The sequence below is a fragment of the Schistocerca gregaria genome, chromosome 2 (assembly GCF_023897955.1).
Source record: "Schistocerca gregaria isolate iqSchGreg1 chromosome 2, iqSchGreg1.2, whole genome shotgun sequence".
In the NCBI taxonomy this organism is placed as follows: domain Eukaryota; kingdom Metazoa; phylum Arthropoda; class Insecta; order Orthoptera; family Acrididae; genus Schistocerca; species Schistocerca gregaria.
Window position 1 is genome coordinate 409169788 of NC_064921.1, and position 27939 is coordinate 409197726.

The following is a 27939-nucleotide window of genomic DNA, read 5'->3' on the forward strand; positions in this document are numbered from 1 at the left end:
ATGTTGCAATTTGCTGCTGACATTAGAGGGCTCCAAGATAACTTTAATTCATCTTCTGCAATCTAAGCTTGGTGACCTTGCAAAGAGCTTTAAGTTACTAGAGGATGCATTTTTTCCAAGACAACCTCATAAAAACTTCTTAAACTGCCAGAGCATATGCAAGTACATTTAACATCACTCTTCCAGCCTGTAGGTAGAGCAAGTCTTATAAAACTGAACCACTTGATGGAGTGTGATACAGAAAAAATTGTCATTTCTTCTACAGGTAAATTGTTTGATCCGAGAAACATAATAAAAGGCAATATAGACAGTGCTGAAATCCCTCAGCTGACAAAGAAAATTCCCATTCTACAAGAACTTCCGACGTCAGAATTTCTTGTACCATACACATTGTTTAGGAATTTAGCAGCTAGTTCTTGTAGAGAAGGTAAAGATGTTGATGTGATTGGTATTCTTCTTTCCCTGAAAGCAGAGTATGGTCTTTTTTTTTGGAAGTTGCAGTGAAGGCTTTGTGGATCCCAGTCAGTAATGTTGATAGTGAGAGATCATTTTCTAGATATTGCAATATAATGTCTGACAGGAGAACAGCTGCGACTCCCAGTAATATGGAAGTCATGGTGTCCTTGTCTTTCTCGGACTGACTTGTGTGTTGTGTACATAAACTAGGACAGGATAAATGTTTTCCAAACTTTCATGGTTTGGTATTTATGTTTTAATAAGATTTATAGTTTTTATGCTTTTTCAGTTTACGTAAAATAAAAGATTTTTCACTGCAAACGTGCCACAAATGTATTTCCTGTAACTTTTATTGCTGAAAAGAGGAAATAAAGTTTAGCGAAATTATTGACGAAATGAAAAAAAAACTAGCGAAAAATATACCGAAATAACTTTTTTTAAATGACGAAATCGGGCAAAAATTTTCTAGTAATGGGAGGTGACCTCGCAACACCACGACATGGTGGATGTGGTTTCACCTTGGTTTCGCCACATGTTGAAGACACTCACCACAATACCCCTCGAACACCTGGCGAGTCATGTAGTTCTCGAAATGCTCGACCGGAGCCTCTGGGCCATCACCATCTGCCCTTGGCCAAACTCAGATAGACTGCGCACTTTCCTCATTCTACACATGGGCAGCGTGCTCACTGATACAACATCCTCCATGTATTTGTCTGACTAGCCGTCATTCCTCACCCGGTGATGATGCTATCGCTGGACGGGTTTATATCTTTAGCAGGTCGGTGGTCATAATGTTCTGACCAGTCAGTGTATGTAATTTAATTATGTGTTTTTCTGACTACAAATATTTATAAATTGCTTCTTGGAGAAATACTTTATACTAATATGTTTAGACTTTTTAGAATGGCCAATGAGAGAAACGAATGAGGAAAAATAAAGGAAATCCCAAGGTCAGGCCATGACGACCATAGACAGTCGACTGACCGTTGGGTCATGCTCAGCCATTCATTACAGGATATGGTATGGAGGAGCATGGAGTCAGTACAAGACACACGCTGCCATTGCCAACGCTCTGACGTCGCAGCCAGTGCCTCTCAGTTGGGTAGCTCCTCAGCATCAGAAGGCTGCATGCACCCTGGTCCAGTGCTCTCATCAAGTAGCGGGAATTGAACCCGGATCCCCAACATAAGAATCTATCGCACTGACCTCTCAGCTGGGGAGAGGACAACAAGCAAGGAAATAAATAAAACGTGACCCATAAAAATCAAATACAGAACCTGGACAGTAACTCACTAGAGCTGAGTAGTTTGGTGTAATGGAAGACGTCAAGTGCATCAGCAACTCAATGCTGCATATAATTTTAGTGTATGAAGTTTATAGTTCAAGCCAGATGAGACTGTATAATGTTTTGGGTTTTTTTTGTACCATGACATGATTGAACAGGATGTTTATTTCAACATTCCCCTTGACCGAGTGTTGCCATTTCTCCCACAACTACACAATGAATATGCTGCGGACATTCACATCTTCCAAGTCGACAACAGCAGAGTTAACGGAGCTGAGTGCATGCATTCTGGGTCTGATAATCGATCTCGAATTCAATCGCGTCTTTATTGGATCTCAGAGTCATCCAATCTTAAGACCATGGAAAATAGCTGTACTTACGTGGAACAGCGGATGAAACGTAGCAGTCAACATCCATACAATCTGATAGCTCTATGGAATCCAATCAGCAATGAGTAAACTAACTACATGTGTGCCAGCACTCTTGCCACTTTGGTAACACCGACTCCTGCCCGATCACCAAAGTTAAGCAACACTAGGCCTGGTTCATACTTGGATGGGTCGGTATCTGGGCAGAAATCAGTTGCTGTTGACTTAAGTGGCGTCCAACTGAAAGACTTGCACCAGACGGTGGTGTCACACGGCGTCATCATCTTCAACTGCTTATTGGTGGCGTATCTGAAGTAACCTGTTTGCCATCTTCCTCGCAGAACTGAGGCCTTTATTAGGTCTAGAGATGATGGTACCTGGTATTAATTTGATATCTCCTGCCAGTGACTAATATTTTATCCTGTGTGTTATCGTCATCACTGAGACAATCTGAGCAGCCATCTTAAGTTGCTTGCAGATGACGCTGTCGTTTATCGACTAATAAAGTCATTAGAAGATAAAACAAATTGAAAGACGATTCAGAAAAGATATCTGTATCGTGCGGAAACTGGCAGTTGACCCTAAATAACGAAAAGTGTGAAGTCATCCACATGATTGCTAAAAGGAATTCGTAAAACTTCGCTTACATGATAAATCAGTCAAATCTAAAGACCGTAAATTCAACTAAATACGTAGGTATTATAATTACGAACAACTTAAATTGGAAGGAACGCATAGAAAATGTTGTGGGGAAGACTGATCAAAGACTGCGTTTTATTTGCAGGACACTTGAAAAATGTAACAGATCTACTAAGGAGACTGCCTATACTTCGCTTGTCCGTCCTCTTTTAGGATACTGTTGCACGATGTGGGATCCTTACCAGATAAGACTGACAGAGTACATTGAAAAAGTTCAAAGAAGGGCAGCACGTATGTATTATCGCGAAATAGGGGAGAGAGTGTCACTGAAATGATACAGGATTTGGGTTGGACATAATTAAAACAAAGGCGTTTTTCGTTGCGGCAGGATCTTCTCACTGAATTCCGATCACCATCTTTCTCCTCCGAATGCGAACATATTTTGTTGACACCAATCTACAAAGGAAGAAACGATCACCATGATAAAATAAGGGAATTCAGAGCTCGTACTGAAAGATATAGGCGTTCTTTCTTTCCGCGCTCTATAGGAGATTGGAATAATAGAGAATTGTGAAGGTGGTTCGATGAACCCTTTGCCAGGCACTTAAATGTGATTTGCAGAGTATCCATGTAGATGTAGATGTAGATCGCTTCCAGTCCGACACCTTACGTTCAACTGCTACGAAGATGCCATAATTTGTTCTTGGTTACACACTTAGCAGAATTTGACTAAATGCTGTTCTGTACATGAAGATTTTGTGTTGTGGTACTGGGACTGGGTTGAACATGGTTTTGGATGTCGATATTTCTCATTAACAAATAAGTGTCTTTACTTTTTTGTCAAGATTGTTACTTGCGTATCAGAGTTTTGTGCCGTTTTGAAAAATGAAAAAAAAACATTGAATAATATAGACAGAGAAACTTAGACTTTTATAAATCTGACATCGTCAGATTTTCAAGGACATAAAAATTACCAGAATCTTACTAGCATTGAAGTCAGAATTTCTGTAACACATTTTTATTTGTTTAAATATGAGTCTCCAGCACGCTGTCATCAGGATTTGTTAATCAACACATGTAAATACATCTCACCTAATGATACAGCAGGCATATAAGCTTGCACCAAATAAAGGAAATATTTTAGACTCAGAAAGATGTTTAACAATAGAATGTTGTGGACAGACACCAAAAGAGACCTTTTGGAAACAAGTGGACGTTTAAGTTTAGTATGAACGCATTCATGACTTATATTAATTTTTTTACAGTTTCCTTCTGGAACACTTGAAGATTTATATTTGAAACTTGACATGAAAAGGTAAGCATGAATTTGAGTCATAGATGAGGTAAGTGCCTCGGCTCCAGCCCATCTTCAGGACAGATAGGTCACCACCAGCTGTATGAAGCGAGGCAGCAGCAGCTCATAGCCGTCTCACAGTCTTCATAAGATACCTTTCCGTCCTGAAATGCTGCACATTTTGATTTGTTTCCTGGAACACAACAGGTTTGAGATGAAACAAGTTTTGAAATGTTTTGTGAATTAATTGTCTGAAAGTACGAAATAAAATTGACCAATGGAACACTTGGCGCGCCTTTGAATGATGCTCTATCAGATACCAGCTGAAATCTGATGTCGAATTTCGCTCAGTGTTTTCCTTACATCACTTATGCACGATAATCCCTTCTGTTACAGTTAATTATATGCTTTGCAGTAGTAACTATGTTGGTAAAACATTCAACCGCTTGATTATCCATACCAGTAGTATCTCAACTGGTAAAACATTTTACCACTTGATTTCAGACGGCAGTACTCTCTCAAGGACCCACAATAGCAGACCGCACAGTGTACATAATCCACCAATCGACCAGACAACTATTCTCTACTATTCTTTAAAATCTTTAGTTAAACAATGAACTTTAAATTCTCAGTCGGTACCTCATTTGCTGTGCATTTTCCGAGTATCTTTCAAGGAGACGTGAAATGTTTCTCTAATCCACTTTATTTCTTATTTTTAGACAAATCATTCCACACAACGTTAGACGGTATTTTCCAAGTTGTTATTTTCAGTTTTTTTGACGATTAAATATGGCTCCAACGTAACTATTTATCCATAAAATAGCTAGTGCTTCAAGACTTGCACTTCTTTATACTTAATTTACAAGCTATTCATGAAATACTTCAATTTTTCCTCTAATAACTAAGTTTTTCTTCATTAACTTGATTACTTTCAAGCAGTTAAATCTTTTTTTTTTCGAAATTAGACCTCAAGCTGGTCAATTCAATTCTTCATTTGTCCATTTTTCACTCTTCGTTTGGGTATGCAAATGCGGACAAAACATTTTCCTCATGTCATTAATTAATTTTTTCTTATTACCCTAATTATTTTTAAACAATTAAATTATTTTTGCAAATCTAGATCTCACGCTGGTGTATTTGATATCTCATTTGTCCATTTTCCACTCTTCGTTTGCCAACGAAAATTTGGACCAAAAACTATTGTGTAAATTTCCCTCAAATCAGTAATTAAATTTTTCTTAATTATTACAGTTATTTTCAAGCAATTAAATATTTTTCACCAAACTACACCTTATGTGGTCCATTTGATACCTCCCTTGCCCGTTTGACTCTCTTAGTTTGGCTGTGAAAATTCGGACAAAAATTTTCCTTTAAATTACCAATAATGTTTTTCTCAATTAAGCATATTACTCTCTTGAACTTGAATCATTTGGTTGCTAAACTACATTGCACGCTGGTCACTTACATGTCCCATCTGTTTATTTTCCACTCATCGTTTCTCTATGAAAATTCGGACAAAAATCTTTGTGTAATTTCAGTGGAGTCTCGTTTTCGCTCCCTGAAACCTACGACTAAAACATCGGGAAAAAATAGTACCGTGGTCCTCAACATAAGTAATGAAGATTTATAATATAATTTTTTAGTTGACTCAATGAATTTTTTGCGAAATGACTTCACTTTATTTTACTATGTTTCATTTTCAATTCAATTTGCCATTTGAAATCGTTGACTTGCTTGCAGTACAAACTCAGGTTACATCGGGACATCGGGACAAGTACATCCGCGTGCTCTCCCTCACACACACACATACTCATACAATGTGGATATAAAAGTGAGCCACTTTACATTGTATGCTTGATAAAGGCCTCCTCTCGTTTCGACCCCACTAGAAATTCCTTTATCAGAGTTTCCCCTAGCTACACGTTCTACCCACCACCGTTTTCTTCTCACTACGGGCACAATTACACCCTCATCTCCAGTCGCTCTCTCATCCATTTATTAGTTTCCAATATCTTCTGCCAGTTCCCAACGACAATCTTTCCATTTTTCGCTCAGGATCTTGTAGGACACTGCGATTGTAAACGATCAGCGCGTCTCACCAGTTTTGATTTACTACAGTGAGACTTGGATTTCCAGAAATTGAGGATCGAAAGGTTCTGTCACCAGCTTTGGACGAAGACGTGGCACGAGTGACACTATGATCACCTTGACGACACTGCAGTCTGAGGTGAGTCACCCTTTAACGAAGAGAGCGTGAGAAAGTTTCCTGGGACGCTTGACAAAGATGATTTTGGAATGGAGAGGAGAAGTTGCTGGTTATACAGGAAGTGAATAAGGGTGCAAACGCTAAAGGATTCAATTTAAGAACAATTTATTTCCCAGTACTTCAGCCTTATTTGGAGAGGTGTCTTACAGTGGCTTTTAGATCTTTTGCGAATCAATCAGCAGACCTTATCACCCTTTATATTAGTCTTTCCCACCGACTCCCGGTTCCTGAGTTCTACCTTTCAATATCAGAGGAAAGCGTACTGCTTGGAGCTGTTTCTGGAAATATACAGCCAAATACGTTAACCGAAGTGGGAGACAAGTGTGAGGCAGTGCTTGTTCCTGTTTGTTCACCTTGACATTTTAACAAACAAAAATTATCAACTATTACTCGCTGTTACTACACTAGAGACAAACCCCTTTCCCTAGCAGGCAATATACTTATCTGAAATTCAGCAGTACCCCTTTGAGCATGTACAGACTTCTCGTAGGTCAAGTGTCACCCTATAGTGAATGCTCTAGTGAGAGCTTCAGATAACTCGGCTGCTGCACTGCACCTAGCTGCTGTCTGGTAATGACTGCTTCTGACTTAATGGTACTGGCTGTGACTGCCTTGGTCCTGCGTACTGATTTTTTAGCGACTTCTTGTTGCGCTTCTCTGACAGCGTTGCTTTCCCCTGGCACTACCGTAGGTCTTCCTAATAACAGAAATGTTTCCAAAACTTTCCAAAAGTCTCTCTAATATTCTGCCCGTAGGCACGCATTTGCTGTTAATGGGAACGCGGTGGGTATTTTTGGCTGAGATAACGATCTTATCTCAAGGTTACTCGTGAGGACATCCAGTGTCAGGTTACACACTTGGGCATCTCGCTTCCGCCTCTCCGTCTCCCCTGGGGAACTGCCAGGAACTGTTTAACGTCACCCAGGGGAGTCACCAAGGCAATTGTGTCGTATGAGATAAAATTGACAGGAACTCCTGTGCCAATGAGGATCGAGCGCCCCGTCCAACACCTTCATCTTTTATAACTGGAACACTTGGGTGGGAGGCGTTATTCAGTAGCTGGATAACATAGGGAAAGGATTTGCCTATTTGTTAATAACAAACTGTATTAAATCATGTAAATTGAGTTCTATTTGTTAATAAAAATATTACGTGACACTCTCATGGATATTAATAAATGGTTTAAAGCCAACTCACTGACATTAAACTTCGAAAAGACTCACTATATGCAATTCAGAACCTGTAAGAGGTTTCCATCCAGCATATGCATAAAGTATGAAGAAGAGCAGATAGAAGAGGTTTCTGGGATTACAACTTGATAATAAATTCAGTCGGGAGGAGCACAACACAGAACTGCAGAAACGCCTTAACAAATCTGTGTTTGCAGTTCTAGTGTAGCAGATATAGAAGGCATAAAAATGAAAAAGCTTGCATACTTTGCCTACTTTCATTCCATAATGTCATATGGTATAATATTTTGGGGTAACTCTTCAAGTCAAACAAAAGTTTTCAGTGTCCAAAAGCGGGTAATACGTATCATTTGTGGAGTAAATTCACGGACGTCCTGTATAAACCTCTTCAAAGAATTGGGTGTACTAACTACTGCCTATCAGTATATTCACTCCTTAATGAAATTTGTCCTAAATAATATATCTATTTTTCCAACAAACAGCTCAGTTCATACATACAGTACCAGGAACAAAATGATCTGCACAAGGACTTAAAAGCACTTACTTTAGTTCAAAAAGGGGTCCACTACTCAGTTTAAAAGGAGCCTGAAACACTTACTAGTGGCCAACTCCTTCCACTCCATTGACGATTTTTTTAAAGAGAATCAAATGATGTATATATAGTCATGCTATTAGTATTGTTATTTCAGCTTTTTATAAAAAAAAATTGACATGTTCCACATCCACGAGGATCTCCTCAGCACGGATCTATGGAACGAAAAAGTAATCTAATCCAATCTAATCAACTTCGATACAGAGCCCCAACTCAGTCACGCTATATACACTCCTGGAAATGGAGAAAAGAACACACTGACACCGGTGTGTCAGACCCACCATACTTGCTCCGGACACTGCGAGAGGGCTGTACAAGCAATGATCACACGCACGGCACAGCGGACACACCAGGAACCGCGGTGTTGGCCGTCGAATGGCGCTAGCTGCGCAGCATTTGTGCAGCGCCACCGTCAGTGTCAGCCAGTTTGCCATGGCATACGGAGCTCCATCGCAGTCTTTAACACTGGTAGCATGCCGCGACAGCGTGGACGTGAACCGTATGTGCAGTTGACGGACTTTGAGCGAGGGCGTATAGTGGGCATGCGGGAGGCCGGGTGGACGTACCGCCGAATTGCTCAACACGTGGGGCGTGAGGTCTCCACAGTACATCGATGTTGTCGCCAGTGGTCGGCGGAAGGTGCACGTGCCCGTCGACCTGGGAGCGGACGCACGGATGCACGCCAAGACCGTAGGATCGTACGCAGTGCCGTAGGGGACCGCACCGCCACTTCCCAGCAAATTAGGGACACTGTTGCTCCTGGGGTATCGGCGAGGAAAGAGTATCTATCTCATATGACCGAAAGTGTTTCCATTTTTACACAAATGTTATTTTATGTCATCGGTATGAATAATCGTCATCCTATGTTTACCATAAACATACAATAGATGTCACATGACAGGGTGAGGTGGAAAGTATTAAGACAGATCGATGTGAGATGCAGAACACAACATTCCGGGGAGTTAAAGTAGGGGTGGCGTGTAAATAGGCACACGTATTCCCGACAATCATCTGCATCCCTATAGTTTTAACTACTTAACATAGAAATGTGCGTTCCAGAGATTGACATATAATTGCGATGTGACAGATATACAAAATTACTAAGGAAGACAGACTGCCGTGGGATCAACCCATTGCCATATGAAGAATTAGTGTAGATACGGCTGGGTGGAAGCGCGCCCACCAAACTGGACTGATAAAGAGCTACACAAAATACCGAACGGGGTACTGACAGTAGTGTTATCGTCTACTTCTTGGTAGTATTCTACGTTGCTCATCCACACGACTGGCTAAGCAAATTACACTCCTGGAAATTGAAATAAGAACACCGTGAATTCATTGTCCCAGGAAGGGGAAACTTTATTGACACATTCCTGGGGTCAGATACATCACATGATCACACTGACAGAACCACAGGCACATAGACACAGGCAACAGAGCATGCACAATGTCGGCACTAGTACAGTGTATATCCACCTTTCGCAGCAATGCAGGCTGCTATTCTCCCATGGAGACGATCGTAGAGATGCTGGATGTAGCCCTATGGAACGGCTTGCCATGCCATTGCCACGTGGCGCCTCAGTTGGACCAGCGTTCGTGCTGGACGTGCAGACCGCGTGAGACGACGCTTCATCCAGTCCCAAACATGCTCAATGGGGGACAGATCCGGAGATCTTGCTGGCCAGGGTAGTTGACTTACACCTTCTAGAGCACGTTGGGTGGCACGGGATACATGCGGACGTGCATTGTCCTGTTGGAACAGCAAGTTCCCTTGCCGGTCTAGGAATGGTAGAACGATGGGTTCGAAGACGGTTTGGATGTACCGTGCACTATTCAGTGTCCCCTCGACGATCACCAGAGGTGTACGGCCAGTGTAGGAGATCGCTCCCCACACCATGATGCCGGGTGTTGGCCCTGTGTGTCTCGGTCGTATGCAGTCCTGATTGTGGCGCTCACCTGCACGGCGCCAAACACGCATACGACCATCATTGGCACCAAGGCCGAAGCGACTCTCATCGCTGAAGACGACACGTCTCCATTCGTCCCTCCATTCACGCCTGTCGCGACACCACTGGAGGCGGGCTGCACGATGTTGGGGCGTGAGCGGAAGACGGCCTAACGGTGTGCGGGACCGTAGCCCAGCTTCATGGAGACGGTTGCGAATGGTCCTCGCCGATACCCCAGGAGCAACAGTGTCCCTAATTTGCTAGGAAGTGGCGGTGCGGTCCCCTACGGCACTGCGTAGGATCCTACGGCCTTGGCGTGCATCCATGCGTCGCTGGGGTCCGGTCCCAGGTCGACGGGCACGTGCACCTTCCGCCGACCACTGGCGACAACATCGATGTACTGTGGAGACCTCACGCCCCACGTGTTGAGCAATTCGGTGGTACTTCCACCAGGCCTCCCGCATGCCCACTATACGCCCTCGCTCGAAGTCCGTCAACTGCACATACGGTTCACGTCCACGCTGTTGCGGCATGCTACCAGTGTTAAAGACTGCGATGGAGCTCCGTATGCCACGGCAAACTGGCTGACACTGACGGCGGCGGTGCACAAATGCTGCGCAGCTAGCGCCATTCGACGGCCAACACCGCGGTTCCTGGTGTGTCCGCTGTGCCGTGCGTGTGATCATTGCTTGTACAGCCCTCTCGCAGTGTCCGGAGCAAGTATGGTGGGTCTGACACACCGGTGTCAATGTGTTCTTTTTTCCATTTCCAGGAGTGTATTATGGAAAATTCAAGTGACAGTAAGTCTGAGAGTGTGAAGATCAACTGCGCATCCGCTCTAGAGGGTTTGGTTGATTATGATATAGAATAAATTATGCCTTCCCGATAAGCATAAGAGACACTGTTTGCAAAGTAGATCTATTAAAATTATGCAGATCGTTCCACAATTAGTCTTATGTGGGTGACTAATACTAGCTCAGATGGAACTGATCGTGACGATTTCTCTGGTTATGGATCCTAAAATTCGATTACATTTCATATATTTAGCTGGATGTGAATATGTTGTAGAAGACTATAGTTATAATGGATTATTCGGTAATGGTAGGATGCAATACCTCGATACTCCAGTTAAAAAAAAAATACGATCAAAACATGTAATGGTTTAGAAGAAAATGTGCTGTGTACATAGAATTCCATCTGTACATCCAGGTGGCTGTTGATTCGTCATAAGCAAGTTAGTATGGAAAATCCCAGTGAGATTAAATGTGTGAATGTAAAGATCAACTACGCACCTGCTTTAGAGACGCTGGTTGGTTGAGATATAGGATAAATTATGCCTTCGTGATACGTATAGGGGACGTTGTTTGTCGAGCAGATCTGTTAAAATGACCGAGATCGTTCCGTAATTTGTCTACAGGAGGTGAGTAATACTAACTCAGACTGAACTGATCTTGATGTCTTTTCTGATTATCATTCCTGAAATTCGAATGCATCTTATATTTTTAGTGGGATGTGTGCATGTTGCGAAAGACTGTAGTTTTAATGCATTATTTGGTAATGGTGTAATGCAATACCTTGATACTCTTTTTTTTTTAAATGCAGTCACTATGTATAATGGTTTATAAAAAATATTTCACAGCTACGGTCCCAGGTTCTCACCCTGCCTCGGGCATGGATTTGTGTGATGTCTTTAGGTTAGTTAGGTTTAAGTAGTTCTAAGTTCTAGCGGACTGATGACCTCGGATCTTAAGTCTCATAGTGATCAGAGCCAATATTTCACAGTGACAAAGGCATCACCGCTAAGGAGTAGGTCAGCAACCGTATGAAACATATTGGTTGGTCATAGCTGTTTTTTTCTTCTCCGTAGGAAAAAGTGTATGAGGCTGTCTTGCGATATACCGCTCGTAATGTAACACTACATACATTGTTAGAGCGTTCTCTTAACGAGTCCCATCACGATGGCAAACATGACCCAAGTTACAGCATATTTGTCTCATAACGTTTATCTCCTATTACAATAAACTTTAAAAAAAACATCGCTATGCAACTGTTATTCTCAGAAGTATTGGCCTTAAATATTACCTGATTTGTTATTTGACATCGACAATATTGTATTGTCGAAGCTCTAACGACATGTGAGAGGCCGATTCATATTAGAATCTTAACGTCCAACATCTTCTGATATTATTGCAACGAGCAGAAGTATGGAGTGTTTTTTTTGTACTAATATTATTTTTTAAATTGATAAGACTGTATGCAGCAAGGCATAGGCGTGTAATACAAATTAATCTTAGTGTATTTTTATTTCTCTGGCAGTTACATGGCTTCACCAAGAGGCACAGACTGTCAAAATTATCAGTCGACAGTTTCCTCCATAACCTACGGTGCGTGGGCGATTCTCGGCTACTGTTTCAGCTGCCACGACCGAGGCGGTGGTAGTTATAAGACGAAAGCCGTTGAAAATTAGTTTTGGACCGTTACTCTTAGGTTATTTCGCCCATCTCTCTGTTTGTGTATGAGTTTTCCTGTGGTTGCTTGGAGCCAGTGAGATGGTCTCTCTGCGGGATGCGCACACTCTCGTGTTGAACGACAGTATTCCCAGAGCTCTCTGCAGGCTCACACTGGCAATTTAGATCCTCGTCCTCCTTAGATCTGTTGTTGTTGTTGTTGTTGTTGTTGTTGTGGTCTTCAGTCCTGAGACTGGTTTGATGCACCTCTCCATGCTACTCTATCCTGTGCAAGCTTCTTCATCTCCCAGTACCTACTGCAACCTACATCCTTCTGAATCTGCTTAGTGTAGTCATCTCTTGGTCTCCCTCTACGGTTATTACCCTCCACGCTGACCTCCAGTACCAAATTGGTGATCCCTTGATGCCTCAGAACATGTCCTATCCACCGATCCCTTCTTCTGGTCAAGTTGTGCCATAAACTTCTCTTCTTCCCAATCCTGTTCAATACTTCCTCATTATTTATGCGATCTACCCATCTAATCTTCAGCATTCTTCTGTAGCACCACATTTCGAAAGCTTCTATTCTCTTCTTGTCCAAACTATTTATTGTCCATGTTTCACTTCCATACATGGCTACACTCCATACAAATACTTTCAGAAATGACTTCCTGACACTTAAATCTATACTCGATGTTAACAAATTTCTCTTCTTCAGAAACGCTTTCCTTGCCATTGCCATTCTACATTTTATATCCTCTCTACTTCGACCATCATCAGTTATTTTGCTCCCTAAATAGCAAAACTCCTTTACTACTTTAAGTGTCTCATTTCCTAATCTAATTCCCTCAGCATCACCCAACTTGATTCGACTACATTCCATTATCCTCGTTTTGCTTTCGTTGATGTTCATCTTATATACTCCTCTCAAGACACTGTATATTTCATTCAACTGCTCTTCCAAATCCTTTGCTGTCTCTGACAGAATTACAATGTCATCGGCGAACCCCAAAGTTTTTATTTCTTATCCATGGATTTTAATACCTACTCCAAATTTATCTTTTGTTTCCTTTGATGCTTGCTCAATATACAGATTGAATAACATTGCTGAGAGGCTACAACCCTGTCTCTCTCTCTTCCCAACCACTGCTTCCCTTTCATGCCCCTCGACTCCTATAACTGCCATCTGGTTTCTGTACAAATTGTAAATATCCTTTCGCTCCCTGTATTTTACCCCTGTCACCTTTAGAATTTGAAAGAGAGTATTCCAATCAACATTGTCAAAAGCTTTATCGTCTCCAAACGCTAGAAACGTAGGTTTGCCTTTCCTTAATCTTTCTTCTAAGATAAGTCGTAAGGTCAGTATTGCCTCACGTGCTCCAGTATTTCTACGGAATTCAAACTGATCTTCCCCGAGGTCGGCTTCTACTAGTTTTTCCATTCGTCTGTAGAGCTCGTAAATACAAGCAGCACCTCGTTATAAACACGGTGCTGATTGCCGTCTTATGAGGTGTGTGCAACTCGCTTTTCAGGCGCTCGTTGTGCATGTTTTACTTTTTTTATTTTTTTTTTTTTATTTTACACGTCTAGATCCGTACGACCAAGTTCAGGAGCAATCGCCAAGATCATGGAACGTGTCAACAGATGAAATTGCAACATAAAAGTAATAACAGATAAAATAACACGTTTATGAACAAAAAAAGACAAGCCGTAAGTTTATGTAAACGCAGTCAACAATATAACACAGTAATCAGCTTAATTTTTCAAGGAACACCTCGGCAGAGTAGAAGGAGATACCCTTGAGGAAACTCTTCAGTTTCGATTTGAAAGCGCGTGGGTTACACCAAATTGGTAGCTTATTGAAAATTGATGCAGCACCATACTAAAATGGTACAGATGGCTCTAAGCACTATGGGACTTAACTTCTGAGGTCATCAGTCCCCTAGACTTAGAACTACTTAAACCTAACTAATTTAAGGACATCACACATGCCCGAGGCAGGATTCGAACTTGCGACCGTAGTAGCAGTGTGGTTCCGGACTGAAGCGCCTAGAACCGCTCGGTCACAACGGCCGGCCAGCACCATACTGCACAGCTTTCTGCACACGAGTCAAGGAAGTGCGATCCAAATGCAGATGGATTTCTGCCCAGTATTAACTGAGTGAAAGCTGATAATTCCTGGGAATAAGCCGATATTGTTAGTAAGAAACGACAGTAAAGTGTATATATATCTATATAAACGTCAGAATACCCAGACTAATGAACAGCAGATGACATGGGGTTCTCGAACTTACACCACTTTTTGCCTGAACCGCCCGTTTCTTAGCCAAAAATAACCTTTGAGAATGCGAAGAGTTACCCCCAAATATAATACCATATGTAATAAGCAAATGAAAATAAGCAAAGTAGATTGCTTTTCGTGTCGAGCTGTCACTTACTGTAGATACCGTTCGAATAGTAAAAGTGGCAGCATTAAGTCTGTGAACAAGATCCTGATAGTGGGTTTTGCACGACAGTTTACTACCTATCTGAACGCCTAGAAATTTGAACTATTCGGTTTCACAAATCATATGCCGATTCTTTGAAGTTAAAACGTGGAGTTTTGTCGAAGTGTGTGTTAGAAACTGCAAAAACTGAATCTTACTATGGTTTATTGTTAGTTTATTTTCTACAAGCCATGAACCTCACCATTTGAAACAGTGCCAATGTTGCGCACAACATCCTTTATTACCAAGGTAGTGTCATCAGCAAATAGAAATATTTTAGAATAACCTGTAATGTTAGAGAACATATCATTTATATACATAAGAAACAGAAGTGGCCCCCTATTTGACCGTGCCCAACTCAGACCCCACATCATAGCCATCTCAACACTGTGGATAATGACCTGTTGCTTCTGATGTTAAAATAAAAGGTGAACTGATTGTGAGCTACTTCCTGTACTCCATAATGGTCCAACTTGTGGAACAACATTTTGTGATCAACACAATCAAACGCCTTAATTAAATCAAATCAAAAAAGATGCCAAGCGGTTGCAGCCTTTTGTTTAATCCGGCCAGTACCTCAGAGAGAAAAGAGAATATAGCGTTTTCAACTGTTAAACCATTCTAAAACTGCCTGTACATTTGATAGCAAATTTTGTGAAATAAAATGATCATTTGTCGTTACATACAAAGCCTTTTCAATAACAGCAAACGTTGATGACATAGAAATAGGTTTAGAATTGTCTAAATTATCCCTTTCTCCCTTTTTATAAGGCAGATTTACTACTGAGTACTTTAATAGTTCAGGAAACTGACTATTCTTGAACAACAAAAAAATAATTACAAATATGGCTCAGTACAGGGCTAATATGTGCGTCACAGTACTTTCAGTATTCTGCTAGGCACTTCATTATGCCCATGAGAGTCCTTAGTCTTCAGTGATTTAATCATTGACTCAGTCTCTCTCTTGCCAGTATCAAAGAGGTGTATTTCAGACAACGGTCTCGGAAAGGCATCTTCGAAGAGAGTTATATAATGCCCAGTAGAAACTAAGTTTTTATTTAGTTCACCAGCAATGATCACGAAGTGACTGTTAAATACTGTACATGTATGTGACTTATCAGTAACAGAAATATTTTTACCACGACATAACTTCATATCGTCGACCTTGTGCTTCTGACCAGACACTTCTTTCACGACTGACCATATGGTTTTAATTTTATCTTGTGAATTAGCTATTCTATTTCTGTACTACATACTCTTCGCCTTCCTAATAACATTTTAAGCACCCTAAAATACTGTTTGTAATGGACTACTGTAGGCTGATTGTGATACTTCTAACATTTTGATATAATTCCCACTTTGTTCTACAAGATATACTTATCCCACTAGTCAGCCACCCAGGTTGCCATTTACTGCTACTACCCTATTTACAAAGTTGTAATGAAAAAGCAGCTTTCAAAGAGCAAGAGAAATGTTTTAAGGAAAGCATTATATTTGTTATCTGCGTTATCAGCACTACAAACATCCTGCCACTCTTGTTCCTTAACGAGTTTTTTTTCTAAAACTCTCTCTATTGCCGTTGGAGTAGCTTTCCTGCATAGTTTGTAATAGCAGGCCGTTGTGGCGAAGCGGTTTTAGGCGCTTCAGTCTGGAACCTCGCGACCGCTACGGTTGCAGGTTCGAATGCTGCCTCGTGAATGGATGTGTGTGATGTCCTTAGGTCAGTTAGGTTTAAGTTCTAGGGGACTGATGACCTCAGGTGTTAAGTCCCATCGTGCTCAGAGCCATTTGAACTATTTTCTATAATGAAATATAACATTTGTTTGAGTACAAAAACCTTTTAGTGTTAAAATTTGTGCGTCAAGTTCTGAAAGACCACTGACCGTTCTACTGACAGAATGCCTGTCTAGTAAAGAAGAGTGAATAAAAGTATTGTCTATGGCTATGCTACTGTTCCCCTGCACCCTGGTTGAAAAAAAACGCAATATGCAGCATTTTTTAATGAGGTTGGTAATTGGCCTTTGGATGATACACTTATTGACGTAAGGTGCTCAGTCTATAAGGTCGCATTTTATAGCATTGTGATCTCTGCGAGTCTATGACTTTGTATGCAAGAAGTGTTTATTATTTCGGTGCACTGTGACCGTTTCCCAGTCAAGTTTGAGTGTGGCAAAGTGATGTATGATTATTTCAACACCTTTTCTTATTGTGACGTTGCATATTAATACTGTGAGAGTTACATATATGGTAGATCTATCCCACCGTCAACGTGATCATAGAATTGTATTTTTATTGCTAATTCTTTTCCCCAATGTACGCACTTTGTTTCACGTGTTGTGGGTGGACAAGTCTATTGTGGCAGTCCTACTCACTTTTCAGAGATACCCATCATTAACTCTCAGGCAAAAGTTTCAGTTGCAAATACATCAGTGTGTTAGCTGTAGAGCGTGTGTCTTTGGAATTCCATGCATCAGTCGAAATCATGTACTATGTTCTGGTTTTCCCGTAGTTAATATACGAAGCTGACAGTAACGTTGCTTATACTTGTAGCGTTTATTTTATTACGAGTCTTCCTTCCACATAGGAGGCTACCTGACTGAAAACGAGTCATCCACGCTAGTTTGGAAAGCATGAGATTCGGAGAGAGGAGGGGAAGTATGTTTCTGATTGGTACAGACAGAAAGGGCGTTGGAAAATAATGTGCTTGATGCTTAAACTGTTAGCAACGTTTATCTGCAAAGGAGTCCACATATTTCCTCTGGTAACCATGTAAGTATCTGCGAGTTATGACTGGTTTGTCTAGGTGTTACATAGAGCAATTATGGATGAGAAGGAAGGGAGTGCTTGGCGCTTAAAAAATGGTTCAATTGGCTCTGAGCACTATGGAACTTAACATCTAAGGTCATCAGTCCCATAGAACTTAGAACTACTTAAACCAAACTAACCTAAGGACATCACACACAGCCGAGGCAGTATACGAACCTGCAACCGTAGCAGTCGCGCGGTTCCAGACTGAAGCCCCTAGAACCGGTCGGCCACAACGGCCGGCCTTGGCGTTTAAAGTGTTAGCAGTGTTTATATGCAAAGGCGTCGACACATTTTGCTGTGGCGGGATACCCTCTTCCTTGACGACTGAGAATCATTTTTCACAGCTACTAGGTCGGAGATGATTATACACACATTGGTCACATCTCTCTACCATATCTGGCGTGATGGTCTGGCGTAGTATTAGACAGACATTTGGATCTCTCCCGAACGCGACCTGGTGGCCACGATCTTAAGATTACCTCCACACAATATCGGTATTATCTGTTGAATGCAGGGGAGGAGCTCCTCACAATCTAGGTGTGTATTAGTCTTTAATATTCCACGTGCACCTTGGGATCTGTTTGCCGTTATTACTGCGTACAGGAGATCTCTTGGCCATAAATGTTAAGCATTCACCGCAACTTTTATCATCAACTGTTGGTCACTGTGTCCACGATCATCGGCGTTTGCGGCTACACACCCACACGTCGGTGTCTCAGGGGGCTCATCTACCTTCCAGCAGGCGACATAATTTTTCCTGTCTGGAAGTTTGCTACAATTCCAATTTCTTTGGTTAGAGGTATCTGAATTTTACTATGGCGCACATAATCTAGTAACGTATGTGTTATTTCTTATAAAATACCGTTGGCTTATAGAATTCTCTATGACGTCACTATTTTACCAATGCATTCGTTTCTATCACTATGACATAACACACTAGTAATGGAGTGCTGATTTAGCAATGATGCGTAAATCGGGACCACGGCTGATAACATCATAACGTCGACGGTACATCGAGAACAGTCTTATTTTATTGGACTAAACACGTAAAATTGTGAAAAACAAGGTAAAAATACGTAAAATTGAGGAAAATACGTAAGGATGCATGAAACTAAAAATACTTAGCTATTTGCCTTGGCGAGGCCTCTGCTGGCACCAAATAGTATTGTTATTTGTTACAAAGAGTTATGTAATTAATTATAAGCAACTAGAGACAGCCTCTTCCTGTGATACACAGATCGACTTATATAAAATAGATAATTCTGGAAAATACTGGAGAAACTATGAAAAGTATGGAAAAATACATAAAAATGGGAGTTATTACATATCTGCTCCCCCCCCTCCCCCCCCCCCCCCCCATGAACCCTGGACCTTGCCGTTGGTGGGGAGGCTTGCGTGCCTCAACGATACAGATAGCCGTACCGTAGGTGCAACCACAACGGAGAGGTATCTGTTGAGAGGCCAGACAAACGTGTGGTTCCTGAAGAGGGTCAGCAGCCTTTTCAGTAGTTGCAGGGGCAACAGTCTGGTTGATTGACTGATCTGGCCTTGTAACAATAACCAAAACGGCCTTGCTGTGCTGGCACTGCGAACGGCTGAAAGCAAGGGGAAACTACGGCCGTAATTTTTCTCGAGGGCATGCAGCTTTACTGTATGATTAAATGATGATGGCGTCCTCTTGTGTAAAATATTCCGGAGGTAAAATAGTCCCCCATTCGGATCTCCGGGCGGGGACTACTCAAGAGGACGTCGTTACCAGGAGAAAAAAAAAAAAAAAAAAAAAAACTGGCGTTCTACGTATCGTAGCGTGGAATGTCAGAAACCTTAATCGGGCAGGTAGGTTAGAAAATTTAAAAATGGAAATGGATAGGTTAAAGTTAGATATAGTGGGAATTAGTTAAGTTCGGTGGCACGAAGAACAAGACTTTTGGTCAGGTGAATACAGGGTTATAAACACAAAATCAAATAGGGGTAATGCAGGAGTAGGTTTAATAATGAATAGGAAAATAGCAATGTAGGTAAGCTACTACAAACAGCATAGTGAACGCATTATTGTGGCCAAGATAGATACGAAGCCCATACCTACTACAGTAGTACAAGTTTATATGCCAACTAGCCCTGCAGATGACGAATCAATTGAAGAAATGTATGATCAAATAAAAGAAATTATTCAGATAGTGAAGGGTGACGAAAATTTAATAGTCATGGGTGTCTGGAATTCGGTAGTAGGAAAAGAGAGAGAAGGAAACGTAGTAGGTGAATATGGACTGGGGCAAAGAAATGAAAGAGGAAGCCGCCTGGTAGAATTTTGCACAGAGCACAACTTAATCATAGCTAACACTTGAATCAAGAATCACAAAAGAAGGCTGTATACATGGACGAAGCCTGGAGATACTGACAGGTTTCAGATAGATTATATAATGGTAAGACAGAGATTTAGGGACTAGGTTTTAAATTGTAAGACATTTCCTGACGCACATGTGGGCTCTGACCAGAATCTATTGGTTATGACCTGTAGATTAAAACTGAAGAAACAGCAAAAAGGTGGGAATTTGAGGAGATGGAACCCGGATAAACTAATAGAACCAGTGGTTGTACAGAGTTTCAGGGAGAGCATGAGGGAGCTATTGACAGGAATGGGGGAAAGAAATACTGTAGAAGAACAATGGGTAGCTTTGAGGGATGAAGTAGTGAAGGCAGCAGAGGATCAAGTAGGTAAAGAGACGAGGGCTAGTAGAAATCCTTGGGTGACAGAAGAAATATTGAATTTAATTGATGAAAGGAGAAAATATAAAAATGCAGTAAATGAAGCAGGCAAAAAGGAATACAGACGTCTCAAAAATGAGATCGACAGGAAGTGCAAAATGCTAAGCAGAGATGGCTAGAGGACAAATGTAAGGATGTAGAGGCTTATCTCACTAGGGGTAAGATAGATACTGCCTACAGGAAAATTAAAGAGACCTTTGGAGAAAAGAGAACCACTTGTATGAATATCAAGAGCTCAGATGGGAACCCAGTTATAACCAAAGAAGGGAAAGCAGAAAGGTGGAAGGAGTATATAGAGGGTCTATACAGGGGCAATGTTCTTGAGGACAATATTATGGAAATGGAAGAGGACGTAGATGAAGATGAAATGGGAGATACGATACTGCGTTAAGAGTTTGACAGTGCACTGAAAGACCTGAGTCGAAACAAGGCCCTGGGAGTAGACAACATTCCATTAGAACTACTGACAGCCTTGGGAGAGCCAGTGATGACAAAACTCTACTATATGGTGAGCAAGATGTATGAGACAGGCGAAATACCCTCATACTTCAAGAAGAATATAATAATTCCAATGCCAAAGAAAGCAGGTGTTGACAGATGAGAAAATTACCGAACTATCAGTTTAATAAGTCACAGCTGCAAAATACTAACGCGTATTCTTTACAGACGAATGGAAAAAGTAGTTGAAGCCGACTTCGGGGAAGTTCAGTTTGGATTCCGTAGAAATGTTGGAACACGTGGGGCAATACTGACCCAACGACTTATCTTAGAAGCTAGATTAAGGAAGGACAAACCTACGTTTCTAGCGTTTGTTGACTTAGAAAAAGCTTTTGACAATGTTGACTGGAATACTCTCTTCCAAATTCTGAAGGTGGCAGGAGTAAAATACAGGGAGCGAAAGGCTATTTACAATTTGTACAGAGAGCAGATGGCAGTTATAAGAGTTGAGGGGAATGAAAGGGAAGCAGTGGTTGCGAAGGGAGTGAGACAGGGTTGCAGTCTCTCCCCGATGTTATTCAATCTGTATATTGAGCAAGCAGTGAAGGAAACAAAAGAAAAATTCGGAGTAGGTATTAAAATCCATGGAGAAGAAATAAAAACCTTGAGGTTCTCCGATGACATCGTAATTCTGTCAGAGACAGCAAAGGACTTGGAAGAGCAGTTGAACGAAATGGATAGTGTCTTGAAAGGAGGATATAAGATGAACATCAACGAAAGCAAAACGAGGATAATGGAATGTAGTAGAATTAAGTCTGGTGATGCTGAGGGAATTACATTAGGAAATGAGACACTTAAAGTAGTAAAGGAGTTTTGCTATTTGGGGAGCAAAATAACTGATGATGGTCGAAGTAGAGAGGATATAAAATGTAGACTGGCAATAGCAAGGAAAGCGTTTCTGAAGAAGAGAAATTTGTTAACATTGAGTATAGATTTAAGTGTTAGGAAGTCTTTTCTGAAAGTATTTGTATGGAGTGTTGCCATGTATGGAAGTGAAACATGGACGATAAATAGTTTGGACAAGAAGAGAATAGAAGCTTTCGAAATGTGGTGCTACAGAAGAATGCTGAAGATTAGATGGGTAGATCGCATAAATAGTGAGGAAGTATTGAATCGGATTGGGGAGAAGAGAAGTTTGTGGCACAACTTGACTAGAAGAAGGGATCGGTTGGTAGGACATGTTCTGAGGCATCAAGAGATCACCAATTTAGTATTGGAGGGCAGCTTGGAGGGTAAAAGTCGTAGAGGAAGACCAAGAGATGACTACACTAAGCAGATTCAGAAGGATGTAGGTCGCAGTAGGTACTGGGAGATGAAGAAGCTTGCACAGGATAGAGTAGGATGGAGAGCAGCATCAGACCAGTCTCAGGACTGCAGATCAAAACAAAAACAACATATCTGCTGTTGTCACATGATATTGTTATTAACAAACAGAACTCAAGTGACGTGAGTTAATGTGATTTGTTATTAGCAATTAGACAACTCCTCTTCCTATGCTCTCCAGCTCCTGAGTAACTCTTCCCACATAGGTGTCCCAGTTACAAAAGATGTGGAGGGGAAACTCGATCATCTTGGCTCAAGGGGGCAGAGAGTTGCCACCTTTTTATCTCACTTGACACAATTGCCTGGGTGATTCCCCTGAGTGACCCTGATCAGTGGTTCCCCAGGAAAGGTAAGAGGGGGAAGCGAGGTGCCCACTTGTGTAATTCAACAATGGATGTCGTTGAAATAAGATCCTTATCTCACTGTCAGTCAGAATTCCTGCTATTCACCCTCGCACCCGAGGGTGTTGTCCTCTTTAGTTCAAAATGGCTCTGAGCGCTATGGGACTTAACATCTGAGGTCATCAGTCCCCTAGAACTTAGAACTACTTAAACCTAACCAACCTAAGGACATCACACACATCCATGCCCGAGGCAGGATTCGAACCTGCGACCGTAGCGATCTTGTGGTTCCAGACTGAAGCGCCTACAACTTCTCGGCCACCCCGGCAGGCTGTCCTCTTTAGTCCATAGTGCACTGCCGTGGTCTCGGCAGTTTTGTAAACAATTCTTACTTGGTACAGAATGCTGCCTTCCTTCTGGAGTCCTGCCTAGCATTATGCCTTGTGTCCCGTCCGTATATTAAACCTTCTCTCTATTATTCATAGCCACGCCACATTTTATACTACTGGCCATTAAAATTGCTACACCAAGAAGAAATGGAGATGATAAGCTGGTATTCATTGGATAAATATATTTTACTAGATCTGACATGTGATTACATTTTCACGCAATTTGGGTGTATAGATCCTGAGAATCAGTACCTAGAACAACCACCTCTGGCCGTAATAACAGCCTTGATACGCCTTGGCATTGAGTCAAACAGAGCTTGGATGGCGTGTACAGGTACAGCTGCCCATGCAGCTTCAACACAATACCACAGTTCATAAAGAGTAGTGACTGGCACATGGTGACGAGACAGTTGCTAGGCAACCATTGACCAGACGTTTTCAGTTGGTGAGGGATCTGGAGAATGTGCTGGCCAGGGCAGCAGCAGAACATTTTCTGTATCCAGAAACGTCCATACAGGACCTACAACATTCGGTCGTGCATTATCCTGCTGAAATGTAGTGTTTCGCAAGGATCGAATGATGGGTGGAGCTACGGGTCGTAACACATCTGAAATGTTCAATGCGCCGTCACTGTGAACAAGAGGTGACCGAGACGTGTAACCAATGGCTCTCCATACCATCACGCCAGGTGATACGCCAGTATGGCGATGACGAATACACGCTTCCAATGTGCGTTAACCACGATGTCGCCAAACACGGATGCGACCATCATGATGCTGTAAACAGAAACTGGATTCATCAGAAAAAATGACGTTTTGCCATTCGTGCACCTAGCGATACGAGGCCGTTGGGATCCAGCAAGGCGTTCCATATTACTCTCCTGAACCCACCGATTCCATATTCTGCGAACAGTAATTTGATCTCGACCAACGCGAGCACCAATGTCGCGATACGATAAACCGCAATCGCGATAGGCTACAAGCCGACCTTTATCAAAGTCGGAAACGTGATGGTACGCATTTCTCCTCCTTACACGAGGCATCACAACATTTCACCAGGCAACGCCGTTCAACTGCTGTTTGTGTATGAGAAATCGGATGGAAACTTTCCTCATGTCAGCACGTTGTAGGTGTCGCCACCGGCGCCAACTTTGTGTGAATGCTCTGAAAAGCTAATAATTTGCATATCACAGCATCTCCTTCCCGTCGGTTAAATTCCGTGTCTGTAGCGTGTCATCTTCGTGGTGTAGCAATTTTAATGGCCAGTAGTCTATATTACTATAATTTAACAGCCACGACACCTCTTGCATTAATAAAATTTGGTAGCCATGACAATTAGAGAGTTACGACGGCATGCTGAAAAGTAATGCCTCCAAATTTTTTATGCCAGAACTGATAATGTATTTTTTTAAGAAAAACAAACGTTATTAATATTGTACGTTTTTATTCTTCGTGTCTACAAATTTGCGTCCCTCTGCCGCTAGAGGACTGCGAATCGTAGCGTGTAACATGCCGATGTGTAACGTAACTATGTCGGTGCATGAGAAAGAGCATGCGTATTCGAGTTTAGAATTTGAAGAGTTGGTTCACACCTGGAGCACTGCCTCATCCATCATGAAAATGCGAGACTACACTTGAGCGCTGCGCCACCTGCAGAATTCCAACGTCTTGGGATCACTGTCCTCGATCATCTTCCATGCAGCCCCGACTTGGCTCCATCCGATTTTCATCTGTTTCCAAAGCATAAAGAACATCCTCGAGGATTTCCTTTTATGGTGAAGCGGTGTAAGCAGATATGAGGTTGTGTCTCCGTTAACAAATTGATACATTCTACAGTATCAACAATCTTGTCTCTCGTTGGGAGGAATGTATTTGCCACCAGGGTGACTGTCGAGAAATAAATACGTAGACATGAAGAACAAAGATGTAGAATGATAGTAACGTTTGTTTTATTAAAAAAATTTTAAGAGTTTACAAATAAAAAATTCTAAAATATTACTTTTCAGCATGCCCTCGTGTAATGCTGGACTAGGAGAAGAATGTTTTTGATACAATGATGAACCTGATGCTAACACGATACCATCTGAGGTTATGAGTCTGGAAAGCCAGCTACTTCAGTTACTTCAGCTGTGACTTGCTCTGCGCCTGAGAGTCATCAGGTGACTGAAGGACCTCGTGTCCATGTGTGATCTGTTTCACTTTTACTTTGGTATGTGCAAGAAGCCAGAGATTAGGATATGACTTTTGAATTATTCCAGAAATATTTTTTTTTCTTAATCGAATCAAGTTACGTGTAGAGAAACCGTCATGGAACAACAACTACAAAAAGGTCGCCACGTTCCATTACTGAATGTCGATGCGATTACCCTTTAACTGGTCACGTAACAGTTGTTAACCCTTTGAGTATCAGTAGTTTTGCCTGAAACAACCATTTTTCTTTCTTTTTGAAGTACCAGTTACTTTCGTATGAAACCGCCGACGCTACTGCAAGGCAGAGACATTTAATGCTAGACTGAGCTACTTCTGCGGATATAGTGCATTTTAGCTTTCGCTTACAGCAATGAAAGTGTCGGAGCGAGATTGTGCTGTTTTACTGTAGAAGTTGTGACATGTGTTTTTTTTTTATATATGGTGATCATAATAAGAAGACATTGGCAGAGAAAGTAAGCCTGTATATCTTAAGTAAATTTTAATTTGTACTGCTGCTGTTACGCGTTTTCGAATTGAAACCACTGGAGCAATATGTACTTCTGATACAAACTGAGTAAATTTTAGCTTCATTTCTGCTTGTTATTTAGGACCATTATTTGTTTTAGGCATTGTAAGTTCATGAAAGTTTCGAGATTTGGGAGTGTGTCTAGGAAAAATGAGAAATTGCTTTAAAAGATATTTCATGAAACGATAGCTCGTTGAAAAGCGTATGTCCCAGTGGTTCCAAAGTGTAACTAAGACCTAAAATAACTGATTGCTTATTTGTTGCTAATTTCTTCTGGTATTTGTTACGTACCGTGATGATAAAAGTCATATTATTGAAATATTTTAAAATTAACTTTCTTTTTAAATTGATGGGACTAAAAGGGGTAAGGACTTCAGTATACGAAATTCCTGCATAGATTGCATCAACTTACCTTCTTGACTCTTGCCGAAAATCCAGCAGCGTTGTCCCTCTTCGGGCGATCGGAAAATTATGGATGAGTCCAGCACTTCCTGTATCTTTGCCAAGCGAAGAACTGGCTCTCCAGTACAGCACTTGACATGCCAATGCTCGTCCTTTACAGTCACCTTTTTTGCTGAAACAGTATTATTAAACTTTTAAGAAACTTCAACTTGCTGGTATTTCACAGCTTTTGTTAAAAACTATTCATGGGTGCAGCATATATATATATTGCTACACAGAATAAGAAACCACTTCCGACCATTTAAATATCGCTTCCGTGAAAGTGGTATATTAATGCTAGTATGTCAGGGATAAAGGAAAGTCTGACAGTTATTCACTTAAACATTTTCCAAACAAATGTTTGGTGTCAGTGAGCTGTGGATTCCATTTCAGTACAACGAATAATATGCTCTCAATTTCCCATCGCCTTCTTCCTTCCCACTTCCGCTCAACCTTTCCTCCCTCAATCTTCCTACAAAGGACTGCACATTGACCAAAGAACATTCACCAACGAACATTCACCAGCAAATATTACAGTAACGCGACCGAGCTCTACCACGCATTGCAGCTGCAGCGTGTCGTCATTTAGTTCCATTATCTAGGATGGGTATCTAAATTAACCATACATGTATTTAATTATTCATGTACTAGCTCATTATATGACCTTAACCGTTTACTTACTTTTAGGTTAATAAATTCTTATCCCCTATCTCCCAAGGAGCAGCGAAATGTCATGGGAATGGTCACCACTCAACCATCGACCTGCCGTCCGCTAGGTACGGCTCAAATACCAATAATTTTCAGCTGTTTCCCAGTTGAGCACCTTACTACACAGTCAGATAGTAAGCGATATGCGTACCAAATTTACGTGCAATTGCTGCAGGCCTTGTTACCGCTTTCTCATCCCCACATATGGGATGCTGATAGGATTGTCCTTTCTTAATTTTAAAGTATTGTGCGCTATTTCGGGCAACAGTTCTCTTTACTTTATCAGAACAATAAACTACATGAAAATATCTTTTTTCTTCAAGGATTCATTTTTTTGTAAAACATTAAAAGACCACAAAGTTGATTATCATTTTTGGACGTAACAGATTGAACTTTTAACTGAGTACTCGTGTTTATACACTACCTAACCACAAATGTCAGAGTTTCAATCTAGAAAGAGTGCGAAACGATTAATTTCATATTCTTTGCACCTAATTAGCACCGCAAATGAGTCTGCTAGACTGTGTGAGGCAAAAAACATTTCTTAGTACTGCTCGTTACATATTAGCGCAAGACGTAACATTTCGTTTTCTAACAGATGACAGCTGCCTACCTCATCGGTCTAACACAGGAAACGTTAGCGACAGCCCCGGACATTTGCACAAGCCCCGCCCATTTACCCCCCTAACGTTACGTGTCTAATACACAGTCCACCAGAAAAAGGTATTCAATCTTTGACAGGATCTTTCGAGATATCGATATTGTCGCTAGATTTGAGTTACAAGTGCGTTGTAGTATGGATTTCGACTCAACACATGTTAGTATTTTCATCTGGGTATTGAGAAAACAAGATGGCTGGAGCACGCTTGACATTCGAGCAACGAAAACCTATTATGAAGTGGTTTTCCAAGTTCGATAATGCCGTTGAAGTGCAAAGTTAGTGGAGACGGGAGTTTGAAAAGAACCGCCAACCCGCCT

The 27939-nt window shown here is 41.4% G+C and overlaps 1 protein-coding gene across 2 annotated transcripts in view; it reads right to left on the reverse strand.

Moving 5' to 3' along the window:
* Positions 1–3741: 3741 nt before the first annotated feature.
* The window catches only part of LOC126336168 (uncharacterized), a 43863-nt gene continuing 19665 nt past the window's right edge, over positions 3742–27939 (reverse strand). For both annotated transcript variants that reach the window (XM_049999662.1, XM_049999663.1), the window contains exons 4-5: positions 26225–26386; positions 3742–4238 (exon numbers count right to left, since the gene is read on the reverse strand). In XM_049999662.1, coding sequence (XP_049855619.1) covers positions 4135–4238; positions 26225–26386 — 266 coding nt within the window. In that variant the 3' untranslated portion in view covers positions 3742–4134. The remainder of the gene's footprint in view (positions 4239–26224; positions 26387–27939) is intronic.